Source organism: Primulina eburnea, chromosome 1 (assembly GCF_022965805.1).
Source record: "Primulina eburnea isolate SZY01 chromosome 1, ASM2296580v1, whole genome shotgun sequence".
NCBI lineage: Eukaryota > Viridiplantae > Streptophyta > Magnoliopsida > Lamiales > Gesneriaceae > Primulina > Primulina eburnea.
This window is the reverse complement of record NC_133101.1, coordinates 56932224-56950483: the sequence shown is the minus strand read 5'-3', so window position 1 is coordinate 56950483 and position 18260 is coordinate 56932224. Positions and strand designations below refer to the sequence as shown.

General features: G+C 34.5%; 2 protein-coding genes across 4 annotated transcripts; both read right to left on the bottom strand.

Moving 5' to 3' along the window:
* Positions 1 to 1671: 1671 nt before the first annotated feature.
* On the bottom strand, positions 1672 to 5339 carry LOC140832863 (uncharacterized). Its single transcript, XM_073197123.1, has 3 exons — positions 4643 to 5339; positions 2974 to 3580; positions 1672 to 2325 (listed from the first exon to the last, which is right to left on the bottom strand). The coding sequence occupies exons 2-3, from the start codon at positions 3312 to 3314 to the stop codon at positions 1929 to 1931; spliced, it is 738 nt and encodes a 245-aa protein (XP_073053224.1). The 5' UTR covers positions 3315 to 3580; positions 4643 to 5339; the 3' UTR covers positions 1672 to 1928.
* Positions 5340 to 6110: 771 nt separating this feature from the next.
* Positions 6111 to 16605, bottom strand: LOC140832852 (coatomer subunit beta'-2). 3 transcript variants are annotated; one of them, XR_012118171.1, is made up of 26 exons: positions 16452 to 16605; positions 16176 to 16196; positions 16001 to 16062; positions 15655 to 15709; positions 14949 to 14985; positions 14517 to 14842; positions 14296 to 14427; positions 14061 to 14209; positions 13857 to 13925; positions 13347 to 13497; positions 13204 to 13269; positions 12551 to 12739; positions 12216 to 12356; positions 12041 to 12115; positions 11768 to 11944; positions 11581 to 11672; positions 11325 to 11441; positions 10426 to 10540; positions 10245 to 10316; positions 9330 to 9526; positions 9160 to 9253; positions 8926 to 9032; positions 8507 to 8636; positions 7836 to 8064; positions 7180 to 7243; positions 6111 to 6326 (listed from the first exon to the last, which is right to left on the bottom strand). XR_012118171.1 is itself a non-coding variant. In XM_073197109.1 (26 exons), exons 1-25 carry the CDS (start codon positions 16452 to 16454, stop codon positions 7224 to 7226), a joined length of 2751 nt encoding a protein of 916 aa, XP_073053210.1. In that variant the 5' UTR covers positions 16455 to 16605; the 3' UTR covers positions 6111 to 6326; positions 7180 to 7223. The 3 variants fall into 3 exon arrangements, 2 of the variants coding, with proteins under 2 accessions (XP_073053210.1, XP_073053201.1); XM_073197109.1 differs by having other exon boundaries at positions 7911 to 8064; XM_073197100.1 differs by lacking the exons at positions 6111 to 6326; positions 7180 to 7243 and having other exon boundaries at positions 7585 to 8064.
* Positions 16606 to 18260: the final 1655 nt, after the last annotated feature.

The window sequence follows — 18260 nt, the reverse complement described above, 5'->3', positions numbered from 1 at the left end:
ATTCTCAATCAAATCTCCAAGTGGGAGAAATGTCGGCAAGAAAAGTCTTTGTATTAAATGCATGTCGGGTCAAAGAAATTGGGCAGAAGAAATGAGCAGACAAACGCAATGCAAAGTTGGAAACGGAAGCTTTTGTTCAGATGAGGAATTGCATCTATAAATAGATGCATTCCTTCATCAATTGGAGTATCCCATTCTCAATCAAGATATTGAGTTTTCTCTCTTTCTCCTATTAGTTCTATAATATTTGTGAGGTGTTTTGTTCTCCTGTATTAAGAGAGTGTGTTCTCTTTGGAAACACAGTGAGTGAGTTGTACACAACAAAATATTATAGTGGAAATTCTTTTCATCTTGCCCGTGGTTTTTACCCTAATAATTTTTAGGGGTTTTCCACGTAAATCTCGGTGTCCAATTTATTCTTTATTTTCGGGTTTTATTATCTCAAATTTCGCACGTGGGACCAACACAAACTCCTTCGTATGCTCAGTTTTTGTCTGTCGCCATTATATTTTAAGTACAATGTTAGTCGTTTTCCCGATAAAGAGAGCTTTTACTTTGCAATCATATTTTCGTTTGCTTTGTACTGAGAATTTTTTTTTTTAAAAAAAATTAAAATGAGTGTGTTTTTTTTGTTTGAACGTGGATTCAAATTCACGTATCTCCCTCCCCATTTATGTCTCCACACCGCGAAAAATTTGGCTTTTTTGAAAATGAGATATGTTTTTTCTGTTTGAACGTGGATTCAAATTCACGTCTCTCTCCATTTACGACTCCACACCAGGAGAAATTTGGTGTACCAAGATGGATAATCATTGTTCCACTTAATATACTAGTTCAAGTTAGTTTCTTTGACAACACTATTGTAATTTTCCTTGTGCACCTTTATCAGTACCATGAATATCATGTATTGCAAATTCTTTCCCCATCCCGCTTTGTGAGAATCCAATTCAATCTCATATTCCTGATATTGCACATGGACGATACTATGGTTCAGCTCGTAATCTATCCTTGACAACATTCGCAACCCAAGATGAATAGCACTAGGATGCAGTCGACTGCGCAAATTGTCCTCTACACAACTATGTTCTAAATGGCATTTCCTATTGCCAAAGAGATTATCAGATTTACGTGGTGATGCATATATCTTCCAATCTCCATTCACAATCACTGTCTATGACTGTAAACCACAATCACCTTCGAACCATCATTTTTTCTTGTACAAAAAAAAAATATTCTAGCCTTCAAATTAACGAAGTTAACCTCATAGAGCTTTCGCTTCATAAAAGATTACATTAAAAATAGTGAAAAATATAAAATCACCCACAAACTGCTACTCTATATAAATTTGTCTTAAGCCGGTTCGACTAAATAATATTGAAAAGTGTAAATCCTTTCTCTCATCTAATTCCAACATAATTTAATCTTGAAATTGTCACAAAACTCTAGTACAACTTGCTGCAAACAAACAACCAACTTGCATTTTACTCTATGTTTCTTTTCCCCACATCGATGTGATAGTTCACAGACACCTTAGCACAGTGCACCTCTGTATTAAAAATGAGCCACTCGCTGAAAGACTAAAGCAAGTAAATAAAGCTCTGTAGAGATAAACTAACAAGAATATGTAAAACCCTGGAAAACAAAGTTATGAAGCATGCAAATATAAGATACTCCATTTAACAGCTACAGTTGCATCAAATATAATCAGATCCACCTTATAAGATACATATTACAGACGAGTTCAAACCCACCTCTCTGTTATTACTTTAACAAAACAAGAGCAAATTTCGCAAATTCAGAGACCTGACATGCAAAGAATGTGAAGTCCTCGTATCTGTATTTTGGACGACAAGTGACAAGGTCACAGACCAGGAAACAAACTGCCGGATACATGTATAGTTGGACCCAACAACATACTTTGAGCATGATTAGTGCGTACTATGTAATATTCCGTGCAAATAGCCACCACTCATGACTAAGGATACCAAGGAGACAACACCAGCTGGAAAGATCTTTGCTGACCTCTTAAAGCGAGAACCCATCACTACGAGGAGAGAAAACGATAGACCAAGGCCGAAGCACGACGCCAAAACAGGTTTTGTTGGAAGTATATTGTAAACAATATACAATACAAGAACTGACAGTCCACCTGAAATTAATGACTTCTTGCTTCCACCTTTAATATAGCCCATTGCACCACCAACTCCAACCAAGGCAGCATACCCGAGTGTGAGTTTCTGGGACATTGACATGCCCACTTTCTTGGCATCTCCACCATTGTGACCATCATTTTCACCTGGTCCACCCTTATCTTCATTATCATTAGGCCATCTCCAATCCACTGCACTACATTGGTGTTACACTAAAATCATCTCCAACCACATTGCACTACATTTTACGCTACAATAGAATATTCCAAGAATATTCTTTTTTTTTTCAGTATTAATATTTCTGTTTTATGTTAATTATTTATAATTTGATAATATAATGATAATCGATATTAATATAATTGGAGGATCGGGGTCTGGTTTACCGTATTACTAAAAATCTTTTTTTGACGTAATTTTTTTTATGTTTCGTAATTTTATGGTTTGTTAGTTGTCGTGGTTTGTTTATTTTTTCGTAATTTTTGTTGTTTTTTGTTCGTAATTTGTACCATTTTAACGTATTATTAATTTAATCTGTGTTTTTTTTAGTTTTTATTTTTACACTTAATTAATTTCTAATCAGAATATTAAAAATTTTATAATTAAAATTTCGAAAAAATATCAATTAATTAAATATTAAACACTTATATTAAATTAATCAAATTAAAAACTAAAAAAAATAAAAAAAAATTGTGGCGCAGCAATGTTGGAGCAGCTCTACGAGCTGCTCCAATCCAGCGCCAGTTTTGGTGCTGGATTGGAGTGAAAAATCATGGCACCACAATGGTGTTGCACCAATGTGGGGCCATGATTGGAGATGGTCTTGCCACCATTGCCACTTCCACCACCTTCATCACCATTAACACCATTATAATTGTCATTCGAACCACTAGAATCTAGTAAGATATCACTGCCTGTTCCAGCAGAAATAGGGAGAGAAGTGGTTGACATTTTTGAATCTATGAAAAAACCAGCTTTATCTTCCAAATAGAGAGAACCAATAGTTCGTACTTTCTTCAACCTTGTCGGGACAAAACTCAGAGCCACGGCTCCGGCTGACAACGCTTGCCGGCGACCAACATGAAGTTGCACTTGCCTCGAAATGCCCAAGTGATGCTCAGATCTTTGCAGTAACGAGGACTGCAAAAACGTTAAGATTTCTCCCATATACTAGATTTGATCAGTTAATATACATATTTCTCCAAGCTTATCCAACAGTGAAGGAAGTCGACATATATTAACGAGGTTTTTCTCCCAGATCTTGCAGTCTCAACTCTCAACAAATTCCACTACAATCAACCTTCTGTTAATTATCAATTCTATTTGCGATGGCATGCAAGCTAAAATTCCACAAGATAATCACGGAGTGACATTGCTAAACATTTGAGAAATCTTATGATCCACTTATCCATATTCAGAGTCGAGGATTTCAACTTGTAAGAAATATTGTTCGACATATGTGTATAAATATATCAATAGTAGAATAAGACAGTAAATTCGTGTTTTATCAGAATTAAGTGTTGTGCTAAATATTACAACATTTACGACAACATGCAGCATAATATTGAAGAGAAATTGACTTTAAATAAATAGATGTACAAGATTAAATTTGCACAAGTTCATACTTGTGCGGTGCTTCAGGGCAAAAATTAATCACTAGAAAATTTAACCGTTTACAAAAATCTATCACTACTGATTTTCAAAAAATCAATTTCCTTAACACGTTGAGAAAATAAAAGCTTTCTAAAATAACCACGAGTATTAAAACGTCGACAAGAAAGCAAAAAACGTGATGCCAAAAGAGGAGCCACGAAAACGATCTTCAGCCAACTTCGTTACGGATGTTGTCTGTAGATGTTTCAATATTCAAGGCAACACCCGCTATCTGCACTCTTCAAAACAGCACGTCACTCGAAGGATTATTTCTCTGACTTTTTCATGACGTGCGTGTAAGTATGTATGATTGAGATATGAGAGCACCACGAAAATCTCCCACGAAAAACTCCAACGAAAATCACCTCCACGAAAAACTATCTCTACGAAACTCCCTTCACGAAAATCTCTTCCACAGAAAATCATACACGTGAACTCTCTGAATTTTTCTATTCTCTCTCTCACTCTGCTTTTGAAGCTACATCTCTTATTTATAAATGTCTCTTCTTCAATGATTTATCTTAACGGAAATCTATAAAATATGATATACAAAAATTCTATTAGAAACAAAATCAATAATATCATATCATGTAAATCATTATCATAAATATTATATCTAGAAGATCTTTATCGTAAAGATAATACTAGAAAAGTAAAACCAAATATTCCACATAATCTTATCAATAAGAAATTAAATTTAAGAAAGATATTATATCACAATAACATCTTAACATAATTATCTAGAAAAACAAATCATAATTAAATATTAAATATCATATCAAGAAAGAAAAATATATCTTAATAAATAAATTTAATATAAAAATTATATTTCCCTCCACAACTTTCTTTTAATATTTGCTAGGGGAAACTTAATCACCGCCAGCAGATCAGATAATCATTTGAATTCAAAACATGTCCTATTCCATCAAAAGAGCTCCTCAATACAAGTAGAATGCCAAGCACTTGACCATAACCATCAAAAGCATAAAAAGGCAATTTTTTCCCATCATTTAAATTGAAAAAAATAGAAGAAAAAATACGCTGGAATAACGAAAAAGTTGCCAAGAAACAAAAAAGAGCCGATCAGAAGAGAATTATGAATAAGGCAGGGTCACTCGTTTCAAACTGTATATACCGGAAATAATTCACCGATGAGGAGACGCGTTTCCTCATTTATCCAATGACAAAATCATGCTCTCTAATTTCAAGATCAACTCACGGTAAACATGGATAAGAGGCAAATACCAAAAAAATGTTCAGAAGTAGGCACCCAAAGCAACAAGAGGCTAATATTTTCAGACAGGGGGATGCCCGTATACTTTCTTATTATATCTATACACAGAAACAGCCGGGAAAAAATCTTAATGATATAAATACCTTCGCTTTAGATGATTAATTATTTCATCATCTCATAAATTCACAGAAAATAGAAAAGCAAAAGGCGACAACTTCAAACCTATCTACATCTCCATAGATCCAAATCACTTATAAAAATTTGAATGGCTATCAATACAAACACAATGGAATGGTTAAGGAAGAAATCCTACTTGAGCTTAAGAACGCAGCTAAAGATAAAATCGTCATTGGTTCTGATCCTGGGTCGCCATTTTTGCTTTAGTTTTTAAATATAAGTAGAACAAAAAACCCAAAAGCCAAAAATTCTAGTTTCTTAAAAAGAAACACATTTTTATATATTTTTTAAAACATTTTTTGTAACCAAATACTATCATTTTAAAAAAAGTATTTTTTTTTGTTTTTTAAAACTATTTTTAATAAATTGATCTTTTCAACCAAACGGACTCTTAATTGTTTTATATTTATATTCGGTATCATACTCACTCTTTGAGATGATTGTTCTATGTGGTATTGAAATTCCTCCACTATGGTCTATGTAGAGCGAAACATGGGTTAAGAGCGTTCGTTGGACGTCAAAGCTACTATGGAACCGAATTACTTGTCACTGTTCGATGAGTTACGTTCATGCATTTTAAACGAATTCTGAACTTGGAGATACATGAAATACCATTTTTTAAAAAAAAAAATGGATATGGACATGACATGAAACATATTTGGAATGACATAAAAGGAAGAATATTTTTTGCTTTTTATAATTTTCTTAGGAAAAAAACAGTAATCCGCGCTCTAATATAAAAAAAAAGGGACCGAAGTCCAACTAAAACCAAGCATATGGAATCAAGCACGCAATACTTAATACGAATATGATCGGACGTGAAGTACTAATAATTTGCTTTTCGTTTTTGAAGAATCATATCAATACTACTACCTCTATTTGTATCTATTACTCACAAATCGCAGTAGCAAGCGATCATTCCAAACTGAAAATGGTATTAACAAGTATGTAGTAAGTAGGAAAAAAGTCCACAACTATAATTTAAATAAAAACTGGAAATTACACCTTGTATGCCTGCTACGATTACGAAACAAAATTCGTTGTGCTTATCACACCACAGGAAGAAAAGACACTATTCCCCAGATATGAACTACTCCAGGCGACCTCAAAAGTACCTGGAACAAGAATCAGACTCGTACATCGGTGCGCAAAGAGATGAGGGGACACAGATGAATTCTCTCACAGTATCAAAGTAATAGGGATCGTTATACGAGTACGAACGTGTCACGACTCTATCTACTTAAATGAGATGAAACAATAATTGCGACATAAAAAAACTAAATTAGTAGCTAATATGAGAAAGTGCTTCAAGGTCTATGAGAATACAAACTTGGTTGTCAGCCACATGCCAGATTAGGAGAAATCTTTCGTTTATACGAACGACAAAACAGAACGGGCCATCTAAATACAGAGTCAGCCTCAACTATGAGAAATAATGTAAAATTAGATATCCCTAGTCCAATAAGTATTTGCTTGCTGAGTTTTGAAACACAAGTGAAATGATTTGACACACTCGTGAATGTTTTATTTTCTGAGAACATCCGAGAATGTGATTCAGCATATTGCTCAAACAAATACATATTTTCAACAAGAATGAATAGCATAAGTTCAGGATCAAGCGTTACATCAAATCAGCTGACCAAATGTTTTGATTTTCCTAACAAGAATTAGGCATCAAATTCACGGTGTATAAAATTGCGATAATCAATTTTTACCATAACTAATAAGAAAAACTGTACTCAAATCCATTTTTTACCTAATGTGCACAAAATATAGAAAATGTCATCAGCAGTAGTATATTCAGTAAAAAAATTTATAACGCCAAAAGTTATACATTTCAGATTAAGTAGACCAAAAAATAGAAAATCACTTCCTATACCTCCTTGTAGCAAATTAATATATATTTGGTATCTGACAAATGAAAGAATTGCAACTAAAATACATTTCATAAAAAGCCTCGATTCTTACCCTGAGAAGTTATACATCGCTGGAGCCATATGTCTTCAGAGGGCCTAATGATGTGGTGTAAGCACTGTCAACTCAGACAAAAAGGAAGGAAAATTAAGATTAGGTTGTTATAGGATTAAAACTGTTACATAAAAATAATATAAAATTTCATTATATAATTTTTCTGCACCTAAGTTTTGCTTTCCAGCCAAAATTACATTAAGTTGCCAAAGCAATATGATACGACGACTCATATGGAAAGCATATTACCAAACTGGTCGAAGAAAAAGATCTTGCAACTGATCATGAAATGAAAGTGCCATTAAAATATATGGCGTCCATGGTAGTGAAGAAACACCATAATCAAAGATAGATAATGATATCGCATGAGCATACATGATCTCCATTTTACCTCATTTCCACAAGAAACTAAAGGATATGTCATAAAACAGCAGTTCAAACACTAGTATGCTTTCTCTCAAAAGGGAACTCATCCCACTTACATTAGGTTATTTATTCACACTAGTAATCAATGTTTGCTGGCTACTAAAACTCTATGTATTGATAAGAAGATGCATATGGGATCCTGATGAATACATAATTGATAACACAAGATTGCATAAACACTACAAAAATTGGTAGTCTACGAAGCAACTAAAAGAAATTCAATTAATCACCAGCATCAAAACTAGGAATTTCACACGGCACAACCAATTGCTTTTAGGCTGATGGTTTTCCTTCATTATTCGTACCCCACTCTTCCTCTGCTTCATTTCCATTAACGAGTACAGCACTATCTGTAGAGTCAGCATCCACCACAACAGCCTCATCTTGGCCCTCATCATGCCCCTCTATATGTGCTTCACCTTGCTCGTCTTTCATTTCATCTCCATTCTGCTCAGCAGCCTATACAAAATTGGAAAAGAAAAACACCAACTCCTGAGTGTCGATAGTATAAGAGACTAAAAATTTTAAAAAATTGATGCAACATTTTTCAGGTTCATATCAGCATATATAAAGAATTCTAGCAGCCAAATGCTATCGAACAATTAAAAAAACCTTAAGCACATAAAATAGACCTAAACATCCCTTTCATTCCACAAGATGCATAACGGACAACTAGCACATTCAATATTAGAAAGGCCGGAAATCCTTTGTGAAGCAGATACCTATTTTTAAAAAATATTCCACAATCAAGACTTGACAGAATATAGCTACAGACAAAACTACTAAATTTTTAACGAGTGGATGCTCTTGTATATCATCTTTAGTTTTCTGTAAAGTGCAAAAAGTGCTAATTATTGGATCGACAAATAGTTCGGAACAAAGAAGATGCATTCTGCTCTACCTCATGGTCCAAGTCTCCATTTTCCAGTGGTTCTTCTTCATCCATTTGCATATTTCTAAATATTTCTACAAGACTTGCAGTTGATCTATCAACATGGTGCACGTATTCAGAAGCTGAAGGATATGTACCCCTACATGGAAAACAAGTTGATATGAACTCCTCTCGGGCTCATCTTCATACATTAACTTATAAAGCTTGTCCCAAACTCAGTACATTAGACAAGGAAACTCCAAACAATAAAAAATAAAGCCAAATACTACATCCCACTTGGATCAAATTTACACTTAGCCTTTCAAATTAAAAAAAGTGAAAAAAAAATCACGATCACAATATGTGGTCAAATTTCTACTTCTTATACTATAATATGTACCATTGAATAGTGAGTATGAGAAATTCATCTGCCAAACATAAATAGATACCGTGTTTCACCAGCTTTAGCTTCAACAGCAAGCGCAATCTGCCAATCTTCAAACAAATTTGGATACTCTTCAGGGTCAGCAAGAGATTCAGCAGCTTTTTGATTAATCTGACAATTGCATTCAATCATAGAATCAGATCAAACAGCACAATCAACCAATAACCCTCTTACACTCCATTAAACAGCAATTTTTATAAATTAAAAAAATATACAGTTTATATAAAATGACAGCAACCTTGCCGAGGTCCTTTCTCCAAAGCGCGACTATTTCTGACACCTTACTTGGGAGGTAAGAACGAGCCATCAATGCAGCTTCAGGTATCCGATTGCTGGAAACAATTTTGTACTCATATGAATCAAGGCAACAAATAAAAACAACAACCAGATACAATCAAAAAGAGTTACCAGTCAACCAATAGCTGAAGGCATTCCTCCAGTTTACCCAACATAAAAAGACAGAGGAACGCAACATTATTTTTCCCATGCTCTTTGGCAAGAGATGCAAGTTCGGCAATTCCTTCAGCATTTCCTAAAGAAGAATAGAGTAGCAACAAACCACTCAAATCATTTGCTTGCTTCAAACATTCTTCAGCCATCTCTAACTGCAATAATCAACAAAAGCATTTGAATCCAGTACCAAATGGATTTACAAGTGCACCTCATTAAATCAACAAAGATAGAGGGGGGATAAGGAAAACGTCGTATGCTCTCGCCTCTCGTGCATATACATTATCATGAAGTCATTTGGTCCACCTTCCCATGAGGATATATCTCATTGTGCAAATGAGTCAAATCAGTAAAACGACATTTGTATTTCATATTCAGGTTGAACTGCTCAAACCTTATGTTCATTGAGTTGAAATGAAGCCTAATGTTCCTAGCGTCAAACTTCAGTTCGACTGAAAACTAAAAAATAACATTGTGCGTTATAGGGTTCTAATTTGGGCTCCATCTGTCTCATTTGGACGGGATATAAAGGATATGGATAATTGTGGTTTTTAGTAAGGTTTCTTCCGGGTAAAGGATGCATGAATAACATCTTCATTTCTAAAAATTAAAAAGAGAGGGTAAACTAGACATCCTATAACTGCCATTGCCTGTTATCGACAATACTTCACCATGTTACAGGTAAAGGGAAAGTTGTAATGGTGACTGTTTGGGGCTTGAAGGTCTCTCCTCAATAGCTGATGTTAAATAATTTGTGCATTAACAAAACTCAAGGCATCAAATATAAAGCATTACATCAAACTTAAGAAATATCAGCTTTAAAATTACTGAAGTGATGCATGTTAATTTAGGGCTAAATGGTGGAGTGCATACCATTCCAGTAGACATAGCTAATTCACCCAATTGCTTCCATTTAGATTCGCTCTGAGCTACTGCAGCAATTTCCTGTGTAGAAAATGTTTGAAAGAACCGAATCATTCACCAAAGTACAAAATATGAGAGATAATATCGTAATAATTCAAGTGCATGCAAACAAAATAAACGAGTCATTTACCTTTGCAATCTCTAGTTTACCCAGCTGTATGGCTAACTCAAATCTGTAATCCGGCTCAGTAGCAACTTCTAGGGCATCTTCTATCATTCCTCGGGATTCCAAGAAACGAGCCACACTGGGCACAAAATTAATTGATATCCAGAATTAAGTTAAAATAACTGTTCTAGAATCCGCAAATCAAAACCAGATAAGAAATGGCACATAAGCTGAGAAATAAAAACAGCAAGTTAAGGAACATTATCCTTATCCTATGAGCACGGGCTCCTAATTTTATTTTTTTTGGAAGTATCGGACACGCGTACAACAAGGATACGGAAATGAAACGCTGATACGTGTAGGATACGGCAAAATCCGTGTCGTTGAATTTTTTGGGTTTGACCAGTCAGATACGTCTTGTACACAGCTAGGATACGGAATCACTTTTTCTTCTTAAATCACTACTCTGAAGTTATACATTGTATATATTTACATAAATATATATATATCCATACAATATATTTACAAAAACATATATATCTCTACAATTTTTATTTTTTATACTATACTTATTTTTTAATAATTATTGTATCGTAGTCGTATCGTGTCTTATATTTTCAAAACTTATAGCATCATTGTGTCTATTGTATTCAATATGGTACCAGTACCCGTACCCATGCAATATAGTTCTTATTTCAAACACAGGATCTTGATTCGAGAGAAAAATGGCGAAGAAAAGCAATTGAAGTGTCATGGCATCATGCAGAAGTAATGTGAAATTAATAATGTTAGAATTTGAGCTATAGTTGTTCCTGTTAATGACAGTGACAGACAAATAGGTTTTAGTAAGTTATAAAAGTCAGTCATGCATATGGCATGAAGATTTAAGAAACCATAATAACAAAAATGAAGAGGTGGCAAACCTGTTATGATGCTCCTTTGGGATTGATGGTAAAACCTCATTTGCCTTTTCCAGATCACCACGCATTACAAGAGTTTTATACTCAATCAAGCTGAGCAATAAAGTATATCCTATAACACTGCAAATAGATCAATAGACACAATTAACAAAAACACTATATTTCTGATACCACTCCCAATGTGAAATGTGATCAAAACACGCGAATAACAAATGTAATCAACACACGCTAATTATAAAATTTTGAATGAACAACTAACTTGAATTCTTTGTCTATGAGGAAAACACGGCTCTGGTTAGCAAGGTATCCAAGTAAGTACATTGGCCGGTCTAAATGAAACATTGTTGTCACCTACAAAGTCACAAAGATAATCGTTGCTTTCTTACTCAAGGAAGAAAGAAACGGAATATAATGATAATAAGATTATTTGAAAAATCACAACATACCTCACCACCTACGCAGTAATTGAGTCTCCAGGAAGAGTTGTTGTAAATAAAACAATCCCCAACCCAAAGTCCAGTCCTTACTCGTTCATTAATTTCATAAAGAAGCTCAAAAGCATCTTCCACGCCTTGTTCATCTGAGGATCTTCCACTATCCAGATGGGCAGAAACCACATCACGCTGCAAAACAAAAAGCAAATCGGATTGCTTAAACTTCACTAGAAAGAACCACCATGTAAATTCATAAGAATCAGAAGAAAAACAAAAAAAAATTACGTTAAACTTGAGTATGTAGAATGATGTGTCACTCGCAATAGCCACCATATCCCCGCTGTCTGCCCAGTAAAGATTCTGGATTACGTAACCAAGAGACAGATAAATTAACTTTCGTAATCAATATTGCCACCTTAGAGACATAAGCATACTATAACTCAAGCTATAACTTTCTTACTTTGACATTCACGTCAATTCGTCGTATCAACCTGCATTCAGCCCAATCGTAGAAACAAATAAAATCATTTGAACACATTGCCAATAAAGTTCCTCCAAATATGTGCTCCGCGGAGAATGTGGGACGGATGTTTTTCTTCTCCTGAAAAATGTGATATTACTGTTATGATAGTGGACAAACCATATGATTTCCAACCAGACTAATGTTTAGAATTTTAAACTTGAAATAAGAGAAGGGGGAGACAAAAAGCCATCGCAGTTTATTTTTCCATTTCGCTTCAGTGACTTTTCCATTTCGCTCAGGAATAATGAAAAGGAAGGAAGAAGAAGAAAAACCTGGAAATTTTTACTGAAGATTTTAATTTTTGATGTACTTTCTCTAACGGCATATTCTCCTTCAGTTGACCACACAATTTCCAACGCAGAGCCGAATGATCTGTTTCTCCAAGCCAAAGCTGTGTAAATAATGTATTCGCCATCTCCACAAACAACAACAAACCTCCCATTGGGGTTATGCTTTAAGCTCTGCGTACAAGAAAATTTCGAGTAAATATTCCAAAACACAGAGTCGTGAGTAATTGTTATAGCTGAATGGAATTCGATATTTGAAACATTGGCACCAAGAAGATAACGAACAGCTTTTTAGAACTCCTCTTCCGCCCCAATCATTAAAAGAAATTAACTTCAGAAATTTTCTCTGAAAAATTCTTCTAAAAAGGCAATAGGAAGATCATTTAGCTTCCTTGCTAGATAGAATGGCCGTATGGTTTCACTTTTAGACCACACAAAACAACATAGAACTAAAATAACCAAATAAAATTTTAAAAGTAAATGGATGAAACATCAACTTTTCTTTACAATAACATTCATAAAGACAAAAAAGTGGCTCTATTGAGAATGTATCAAGATCTGAATACCATAATATGTAATCACACTTAAAAATATCACTACAAAATACAGCTTTCACAAATCAAGGAATAATCAATCACCTGCGGGTAGAGGTCACATGTACCCAATTCTTTAACAGCCAACGGCAATCTTTCTCCATCAGCTACCTGGGAAAAACGCCAAGTAATTTGAGAACATCAATTTGATTGAAAACCGATATGTTAAATTCCAGCAAAAGTGTTACCTCATAATCAGCTCCAACACTCTTAATATTAACCGTCTGAATCTCATTATGCTTAGCCCAAATGACTTTTCCACTATTGTCCATACTAGCGACTGGTACTTCTCGACCGAGCTTTACCATGATGGATCCTTCATCATAGCCAATTACAACCCTGCATTCATCAGTAAGATATATATCCACAAGTAAAATAAAAATCAAGACATAATTCACCAAAAGGATTTATCTTCACCAGCTAATATGCTATGACAAAAAAACTATGATTTTGGAATGGGAGTCTTTACTGTTCAGGTTGGAAAATGAGTTGAAGGCTTATCACAATTCACAACTGCTTCTTTCAGAAACAAGCTTTAAAATTGTACTAACATGTTTGAACAAGGTGTGTGTAAAGGAATTTTAGCCAAATATAACTAGTGAATCAACAAGGGCGAATACTGCCAGTATCAATACCCGACTTTCAGATTCATCAAAAAAGCCTCAGAAGCACATTAGATTAACAGCACAAAAGCTTACCGTCTTGAACCTTTCATGTAACCAATTGCCCAAACTCTCTCGAGACCATAATTCAATGTGTTTTCAAGTCTGCAAGATGACAAACATCATGAGAATACTTTGGCAACATTTGAAGATGACTTTCTACAGCAGAAAAGGTAAAAGAAATAGACGTAGGCATATTCCAACTATCAAGTATAGAGCCATCTTATAGCAAAGAATTACCTATATGTGGTAGCGTGCCATATACGGACAGTACCATCCTCAGAGCCTGTTATTATAATCGGAAGTTCAGGGTGGAAACAAACTGCAGAAACATTGTGTGTGTGACCCTCTAGCGTCTGGACACAGCTTTTTGTCTGATAATCCCAAACCTGTTCGGCATAAATTGCACATGATTTCATATGTTGTTCTAAAACCCTGAATATAACAGAAGATGAAAGGAAACATATGTACAAACCTTAGCAGTGTGATCATCAGAACCCGTGATTAGATAAGGTTTATCCCCACCAGTAAAATAATCTACACAATTGACTCCTTTCAGATGGGCATCAAGCGTAAAATTTGGGTCTGGGGCTCCAAGATTCCAAATCTACAAAAATAAATATTATTGGCTAAAATATTGAGGTCAAGGTAAGAAAAATCTGGAGAAGGATCATCGAAAAAGCATTCAGATTGTACCTTAATTGTCCGATCAAGCGATGCACTTGCAAAAGTGTTGGTATCTTTTGGATTGAATGTTACTTGCATCACATAATGGGAATGACCCTCGAATATTTGAGTGCATACCCACCCCTTTTCCCAGTCCCAAAGCTTTATGAGCATGTCATCAGAGGATGACAGAACATATGGAAGAGTGGGATGAACAGCCACACATCTAATATAATCAGTATGAGCTTCAAACACTTTGACTTTATCCATCGTATTGTAATTGTACACACGAATGAACATGTCATCAGCACCAGCAACAACCCATTGCTTGCGTGCTATGAATTTCGCAGACCTAACTGTGAGATTAAACGGTAGGATAGAGCATGAGAAAATGCTCCTTGTTACAATAGAAAATGTTATTCAACTGTAAAAGATAAATAACATTCAATTCTAATCATGCACCTGGTAGTTCCGTAACCTCAAAAGACTTCACCATTGTCTGCAACACAAAAAATAACATTTTAAAAAGTCATTTAGGCTTTAAACCCCCTCAAAAGATAGACAACAGCAACTTGGAGAAAGCTTCAAGAGCACAACAAAATTGGTAATTATGGGTTACATTTATTTTTTAAATCATTCATATCTTCAAGTGCACCCATTCCAACTTCAGTCCAATCAAATTATCAGCGGCTGTCAATATGTCTCATGGTAACAAAAATGTGTTGTTCTGAGGTATATCCAAGTTCAGTCTTAGACTTATATTTCGTCGACCAATCCTACCCAATTCACATCTTTGTTGAAAGAATTTCTTTTGTAATTCCTTACATAATTCACACTGTTCTCATACAGATACACACTAAAGAGAAATAATATTCTTTGTCCATTTATCTCCTTTCAAAACTTTCCTCCTAAAGCAGAAAACTTGTATATTACGTAAACTGAAAAGCTAATATCAAGCTAACAAATTACTGTCATCAGTGTGTAGGATCAGAGTCATGATTCGGCCAAATTCTCGAAGATTTCAAACAATAATCTAATCCATACTAAGTTTAGAAAGTAAATGGAAAATACACAACATCCAAGCGAGATTCAATAGCAAACACTCATCAGAAACTAGTATTCATGAGTCACAGCGTATAAATAATAATGTCAGCTACAATTTACACACCTGGGTCTGATAGTTCCAAATGCAAACAGTCCCTGAATACAAACTTGCCAACATCCTGTGAGGAACAAACATTATGAATAAGTAAACCCCATCGAAATTTGACCAATAGAGAATAGTGAAGCTTTTTATGTTCAAACATCTCAACCAGAAAGCACAGGAAACCTCAAAAAGATGCTGTAGTGGGATGTCAATGAAGTAGTAGGATGCTTAAACGTTTAAAAAAATAAGAGACAATTAAATAAATGGGGAAATAACAAGAATCATTTATCCATTCCTAACATAAAACGCCAGGAGCAGCAACTAAGGAATGTAAAAGAAATATAGATTGATCGCACAAGATGCGTACCATGGCTCCGATGGGTGCAGATCCACACATTTCACTCTTTCTGATCTTTGAGCAAGTTTCCTCTGGTGGAAAGATTTCAAGTCAGCATCAAAACAAATTCTCCAGTCACAAGCACGCACATATTACAACAACGCTATTTAAAACAGTAGCCCTCGATTTAAATGTTTCTCAGTACCTTGATTTCGAGTCTGAGCGGCTGCAGCGGCACCAACATCAAAGTTCATAACATAGAACAACAATCGCAGATTAGGTCAGATCTCAGAAAACAAATCAGTCTAAAAATCCAAACAGATTACGCATCTTCCGCGTGAATTGAGAAGGAAAAAAAACACATCACAATCCCCACCTCCCCCATAAACTGTGATCTAAATAAGCAAAAATTTCCGATACCAGATCTAATAAACAAAACACAAAATCAACTTCAGACATAAAACATAAAAAAATGACTCGCCATTGCTGCGGATTGAGTGATGCAACTGGGAAACCCTGAGATCCGAGCGTAACAAGATCGACGAGTGGCTCGGTGTGTGGAGAAAACACGAACTCGAGAGTGTAGAAATGTAGAGAGAGTGATTGAGGAAATACTACTGAAAAAATTAGGAAGGCGGATGAAATTTATAAATATGCTTTGTAGTAAAGCATAACTGAAGGCGTCCTGAGACAGGATGTGTAATCTGATGCAGTATTGGCCGTCGATGGATTTGACCTGCTATAATCAACGGTCTTGATTTCGATTGGTGCGTCATTTGTCAATTTCTGAAAATTCTTCACATTTTCTAATTGCTTCGATTTGGATATGAAAAAAGAATGTTCCTACAAAATGCCTACTCGAGATTGTTTACGCAAATCCGAAATTAAATTGATTATTTTTTGTATGTTCACCGTCGGTGGGTCGTGAGTTAATATAAAGAATAGTAAGTCTCTTGTGAGACAATTTCACGAATCTGCGAGACGGATCACGTGAGATATCTGTGATTACAATTTGGATTTCAATCCCAAAGATACATTTATTTCCTATATTTTTTTTATTGTTTTGGGATACTCGTAGTACTGCACAACAAAAGCAGATATTTGTAATATGGGTTTGGATTTTAAAATCTAAAATATTTTAATTTTTAAAATCGAAAAATAACCATGTCAATAAGGACAAACTCTGTATAAAAAAATTTAGGTAGTTTCAAAAAATAATCATGTCAATAATTTTCCGAGTTCGACATATAGCTAAGAAGCTCGAGTGGATGAATAGTGTTTCAAGCATGGGTTACAACAAGTATTTTGGGGAACTATCACTTTAACAAAAAAAATTCACCCAAGACTAAACCTAATAACTGTCCATCATAGCAAACACGATATTTCTCATCAAAATGGATACTAGATCCAACTGCTTTATGAAGGATAAATCAAAATTTAACTGCAAAACGAATCGTTCAAAATCGCCAAATACATGGATGTGTGTACAAAGATTTTACGTATAAATTAGGCAAACAAATTCGAAGTTGAGTAATTGTCATGTAAAGATAAATATATCTGTGAAGTGGAAGCAATGAGATTGTTGAATAGTGGATGAAAAGACGTGAGCATGAATTTGGTGGAGATGGTGGGTACGATTTTTTCGATTTTACCCATTAATTTTAGGATGTAAAGATTATTCTCTAAAGATAAATTCTGCAAAATGATGTTGGTGTAACGAGATCGGATTAATTAAGTTTGTTTGTAATGCTCAATTTTTATAAAATAGTAGAGATATAAATAAACATGGTATAAATATAATAAAAATAATTATGAGCCAAAGAAAATATAAGGAGAGAATAAAAAAAAAAATTATTTAGACACATATTAAAAAATATAATAATCTATACTATCATATTAAGTATGAGGCCATAATAATAACCGCTCTACGAGAACACCAACTTTCTTTCCTGTTTTACCATTTTTAATTTTTTATATTTATTATTTACTATTTTATTATATTTGAGCCCCTGATAATAACCGCTCTATGAGGACACTAACTTTCTTTTCTATTTTACCTTTTCTCATTTTTTATATTATATTTTTTTTAAAAAAATAATATTATATTCACCGTCATATGGAAACTGTTCACGTGAAAAATAATATTATTTCTTCTCCAAACTAGCGACCGTGAAAAATAAACTCTCTTCTTTATGTTGTGACGTCATTATGTTGTAATATCATGAATATTTAATATATTAGCCACATGTATTTAGGACACACGCAACGTGTGTGCAACGGTTACTAGTAT

Coding starts and splice junctions, on each gene's coding strand:
- LOC140832863 (XM_073197123.1), bottom strand. CDS start 3,314: ATGGGAGAAATCTTAACGTTTTTGCAGTCCTCGTTACTGCAAAGATCT. Junction 2,326..2,973: donor GGTGGAAGTGGCAATGGTGG/CAAGACCATCTC, acceptor TTGGAGATGGCC/TAATGATAATGAAGATAAGG.
- LOC140832852 (XM_073197100.1), bottom strand. Junction 14,843..14,948: donor TGAGGTTACGGAACTACCAG/GTGCATGATTAG, acceptor TTAATCTCACAG/TTAGGTCTGCGAAATTCATA. Junction 12,740..13,203: donor CATGTGACCTCTACCCGCAG/GTGATTGATTAT, acceptor TCTTGTACGCAG/AGCTTAAAGCATAACCCCAA.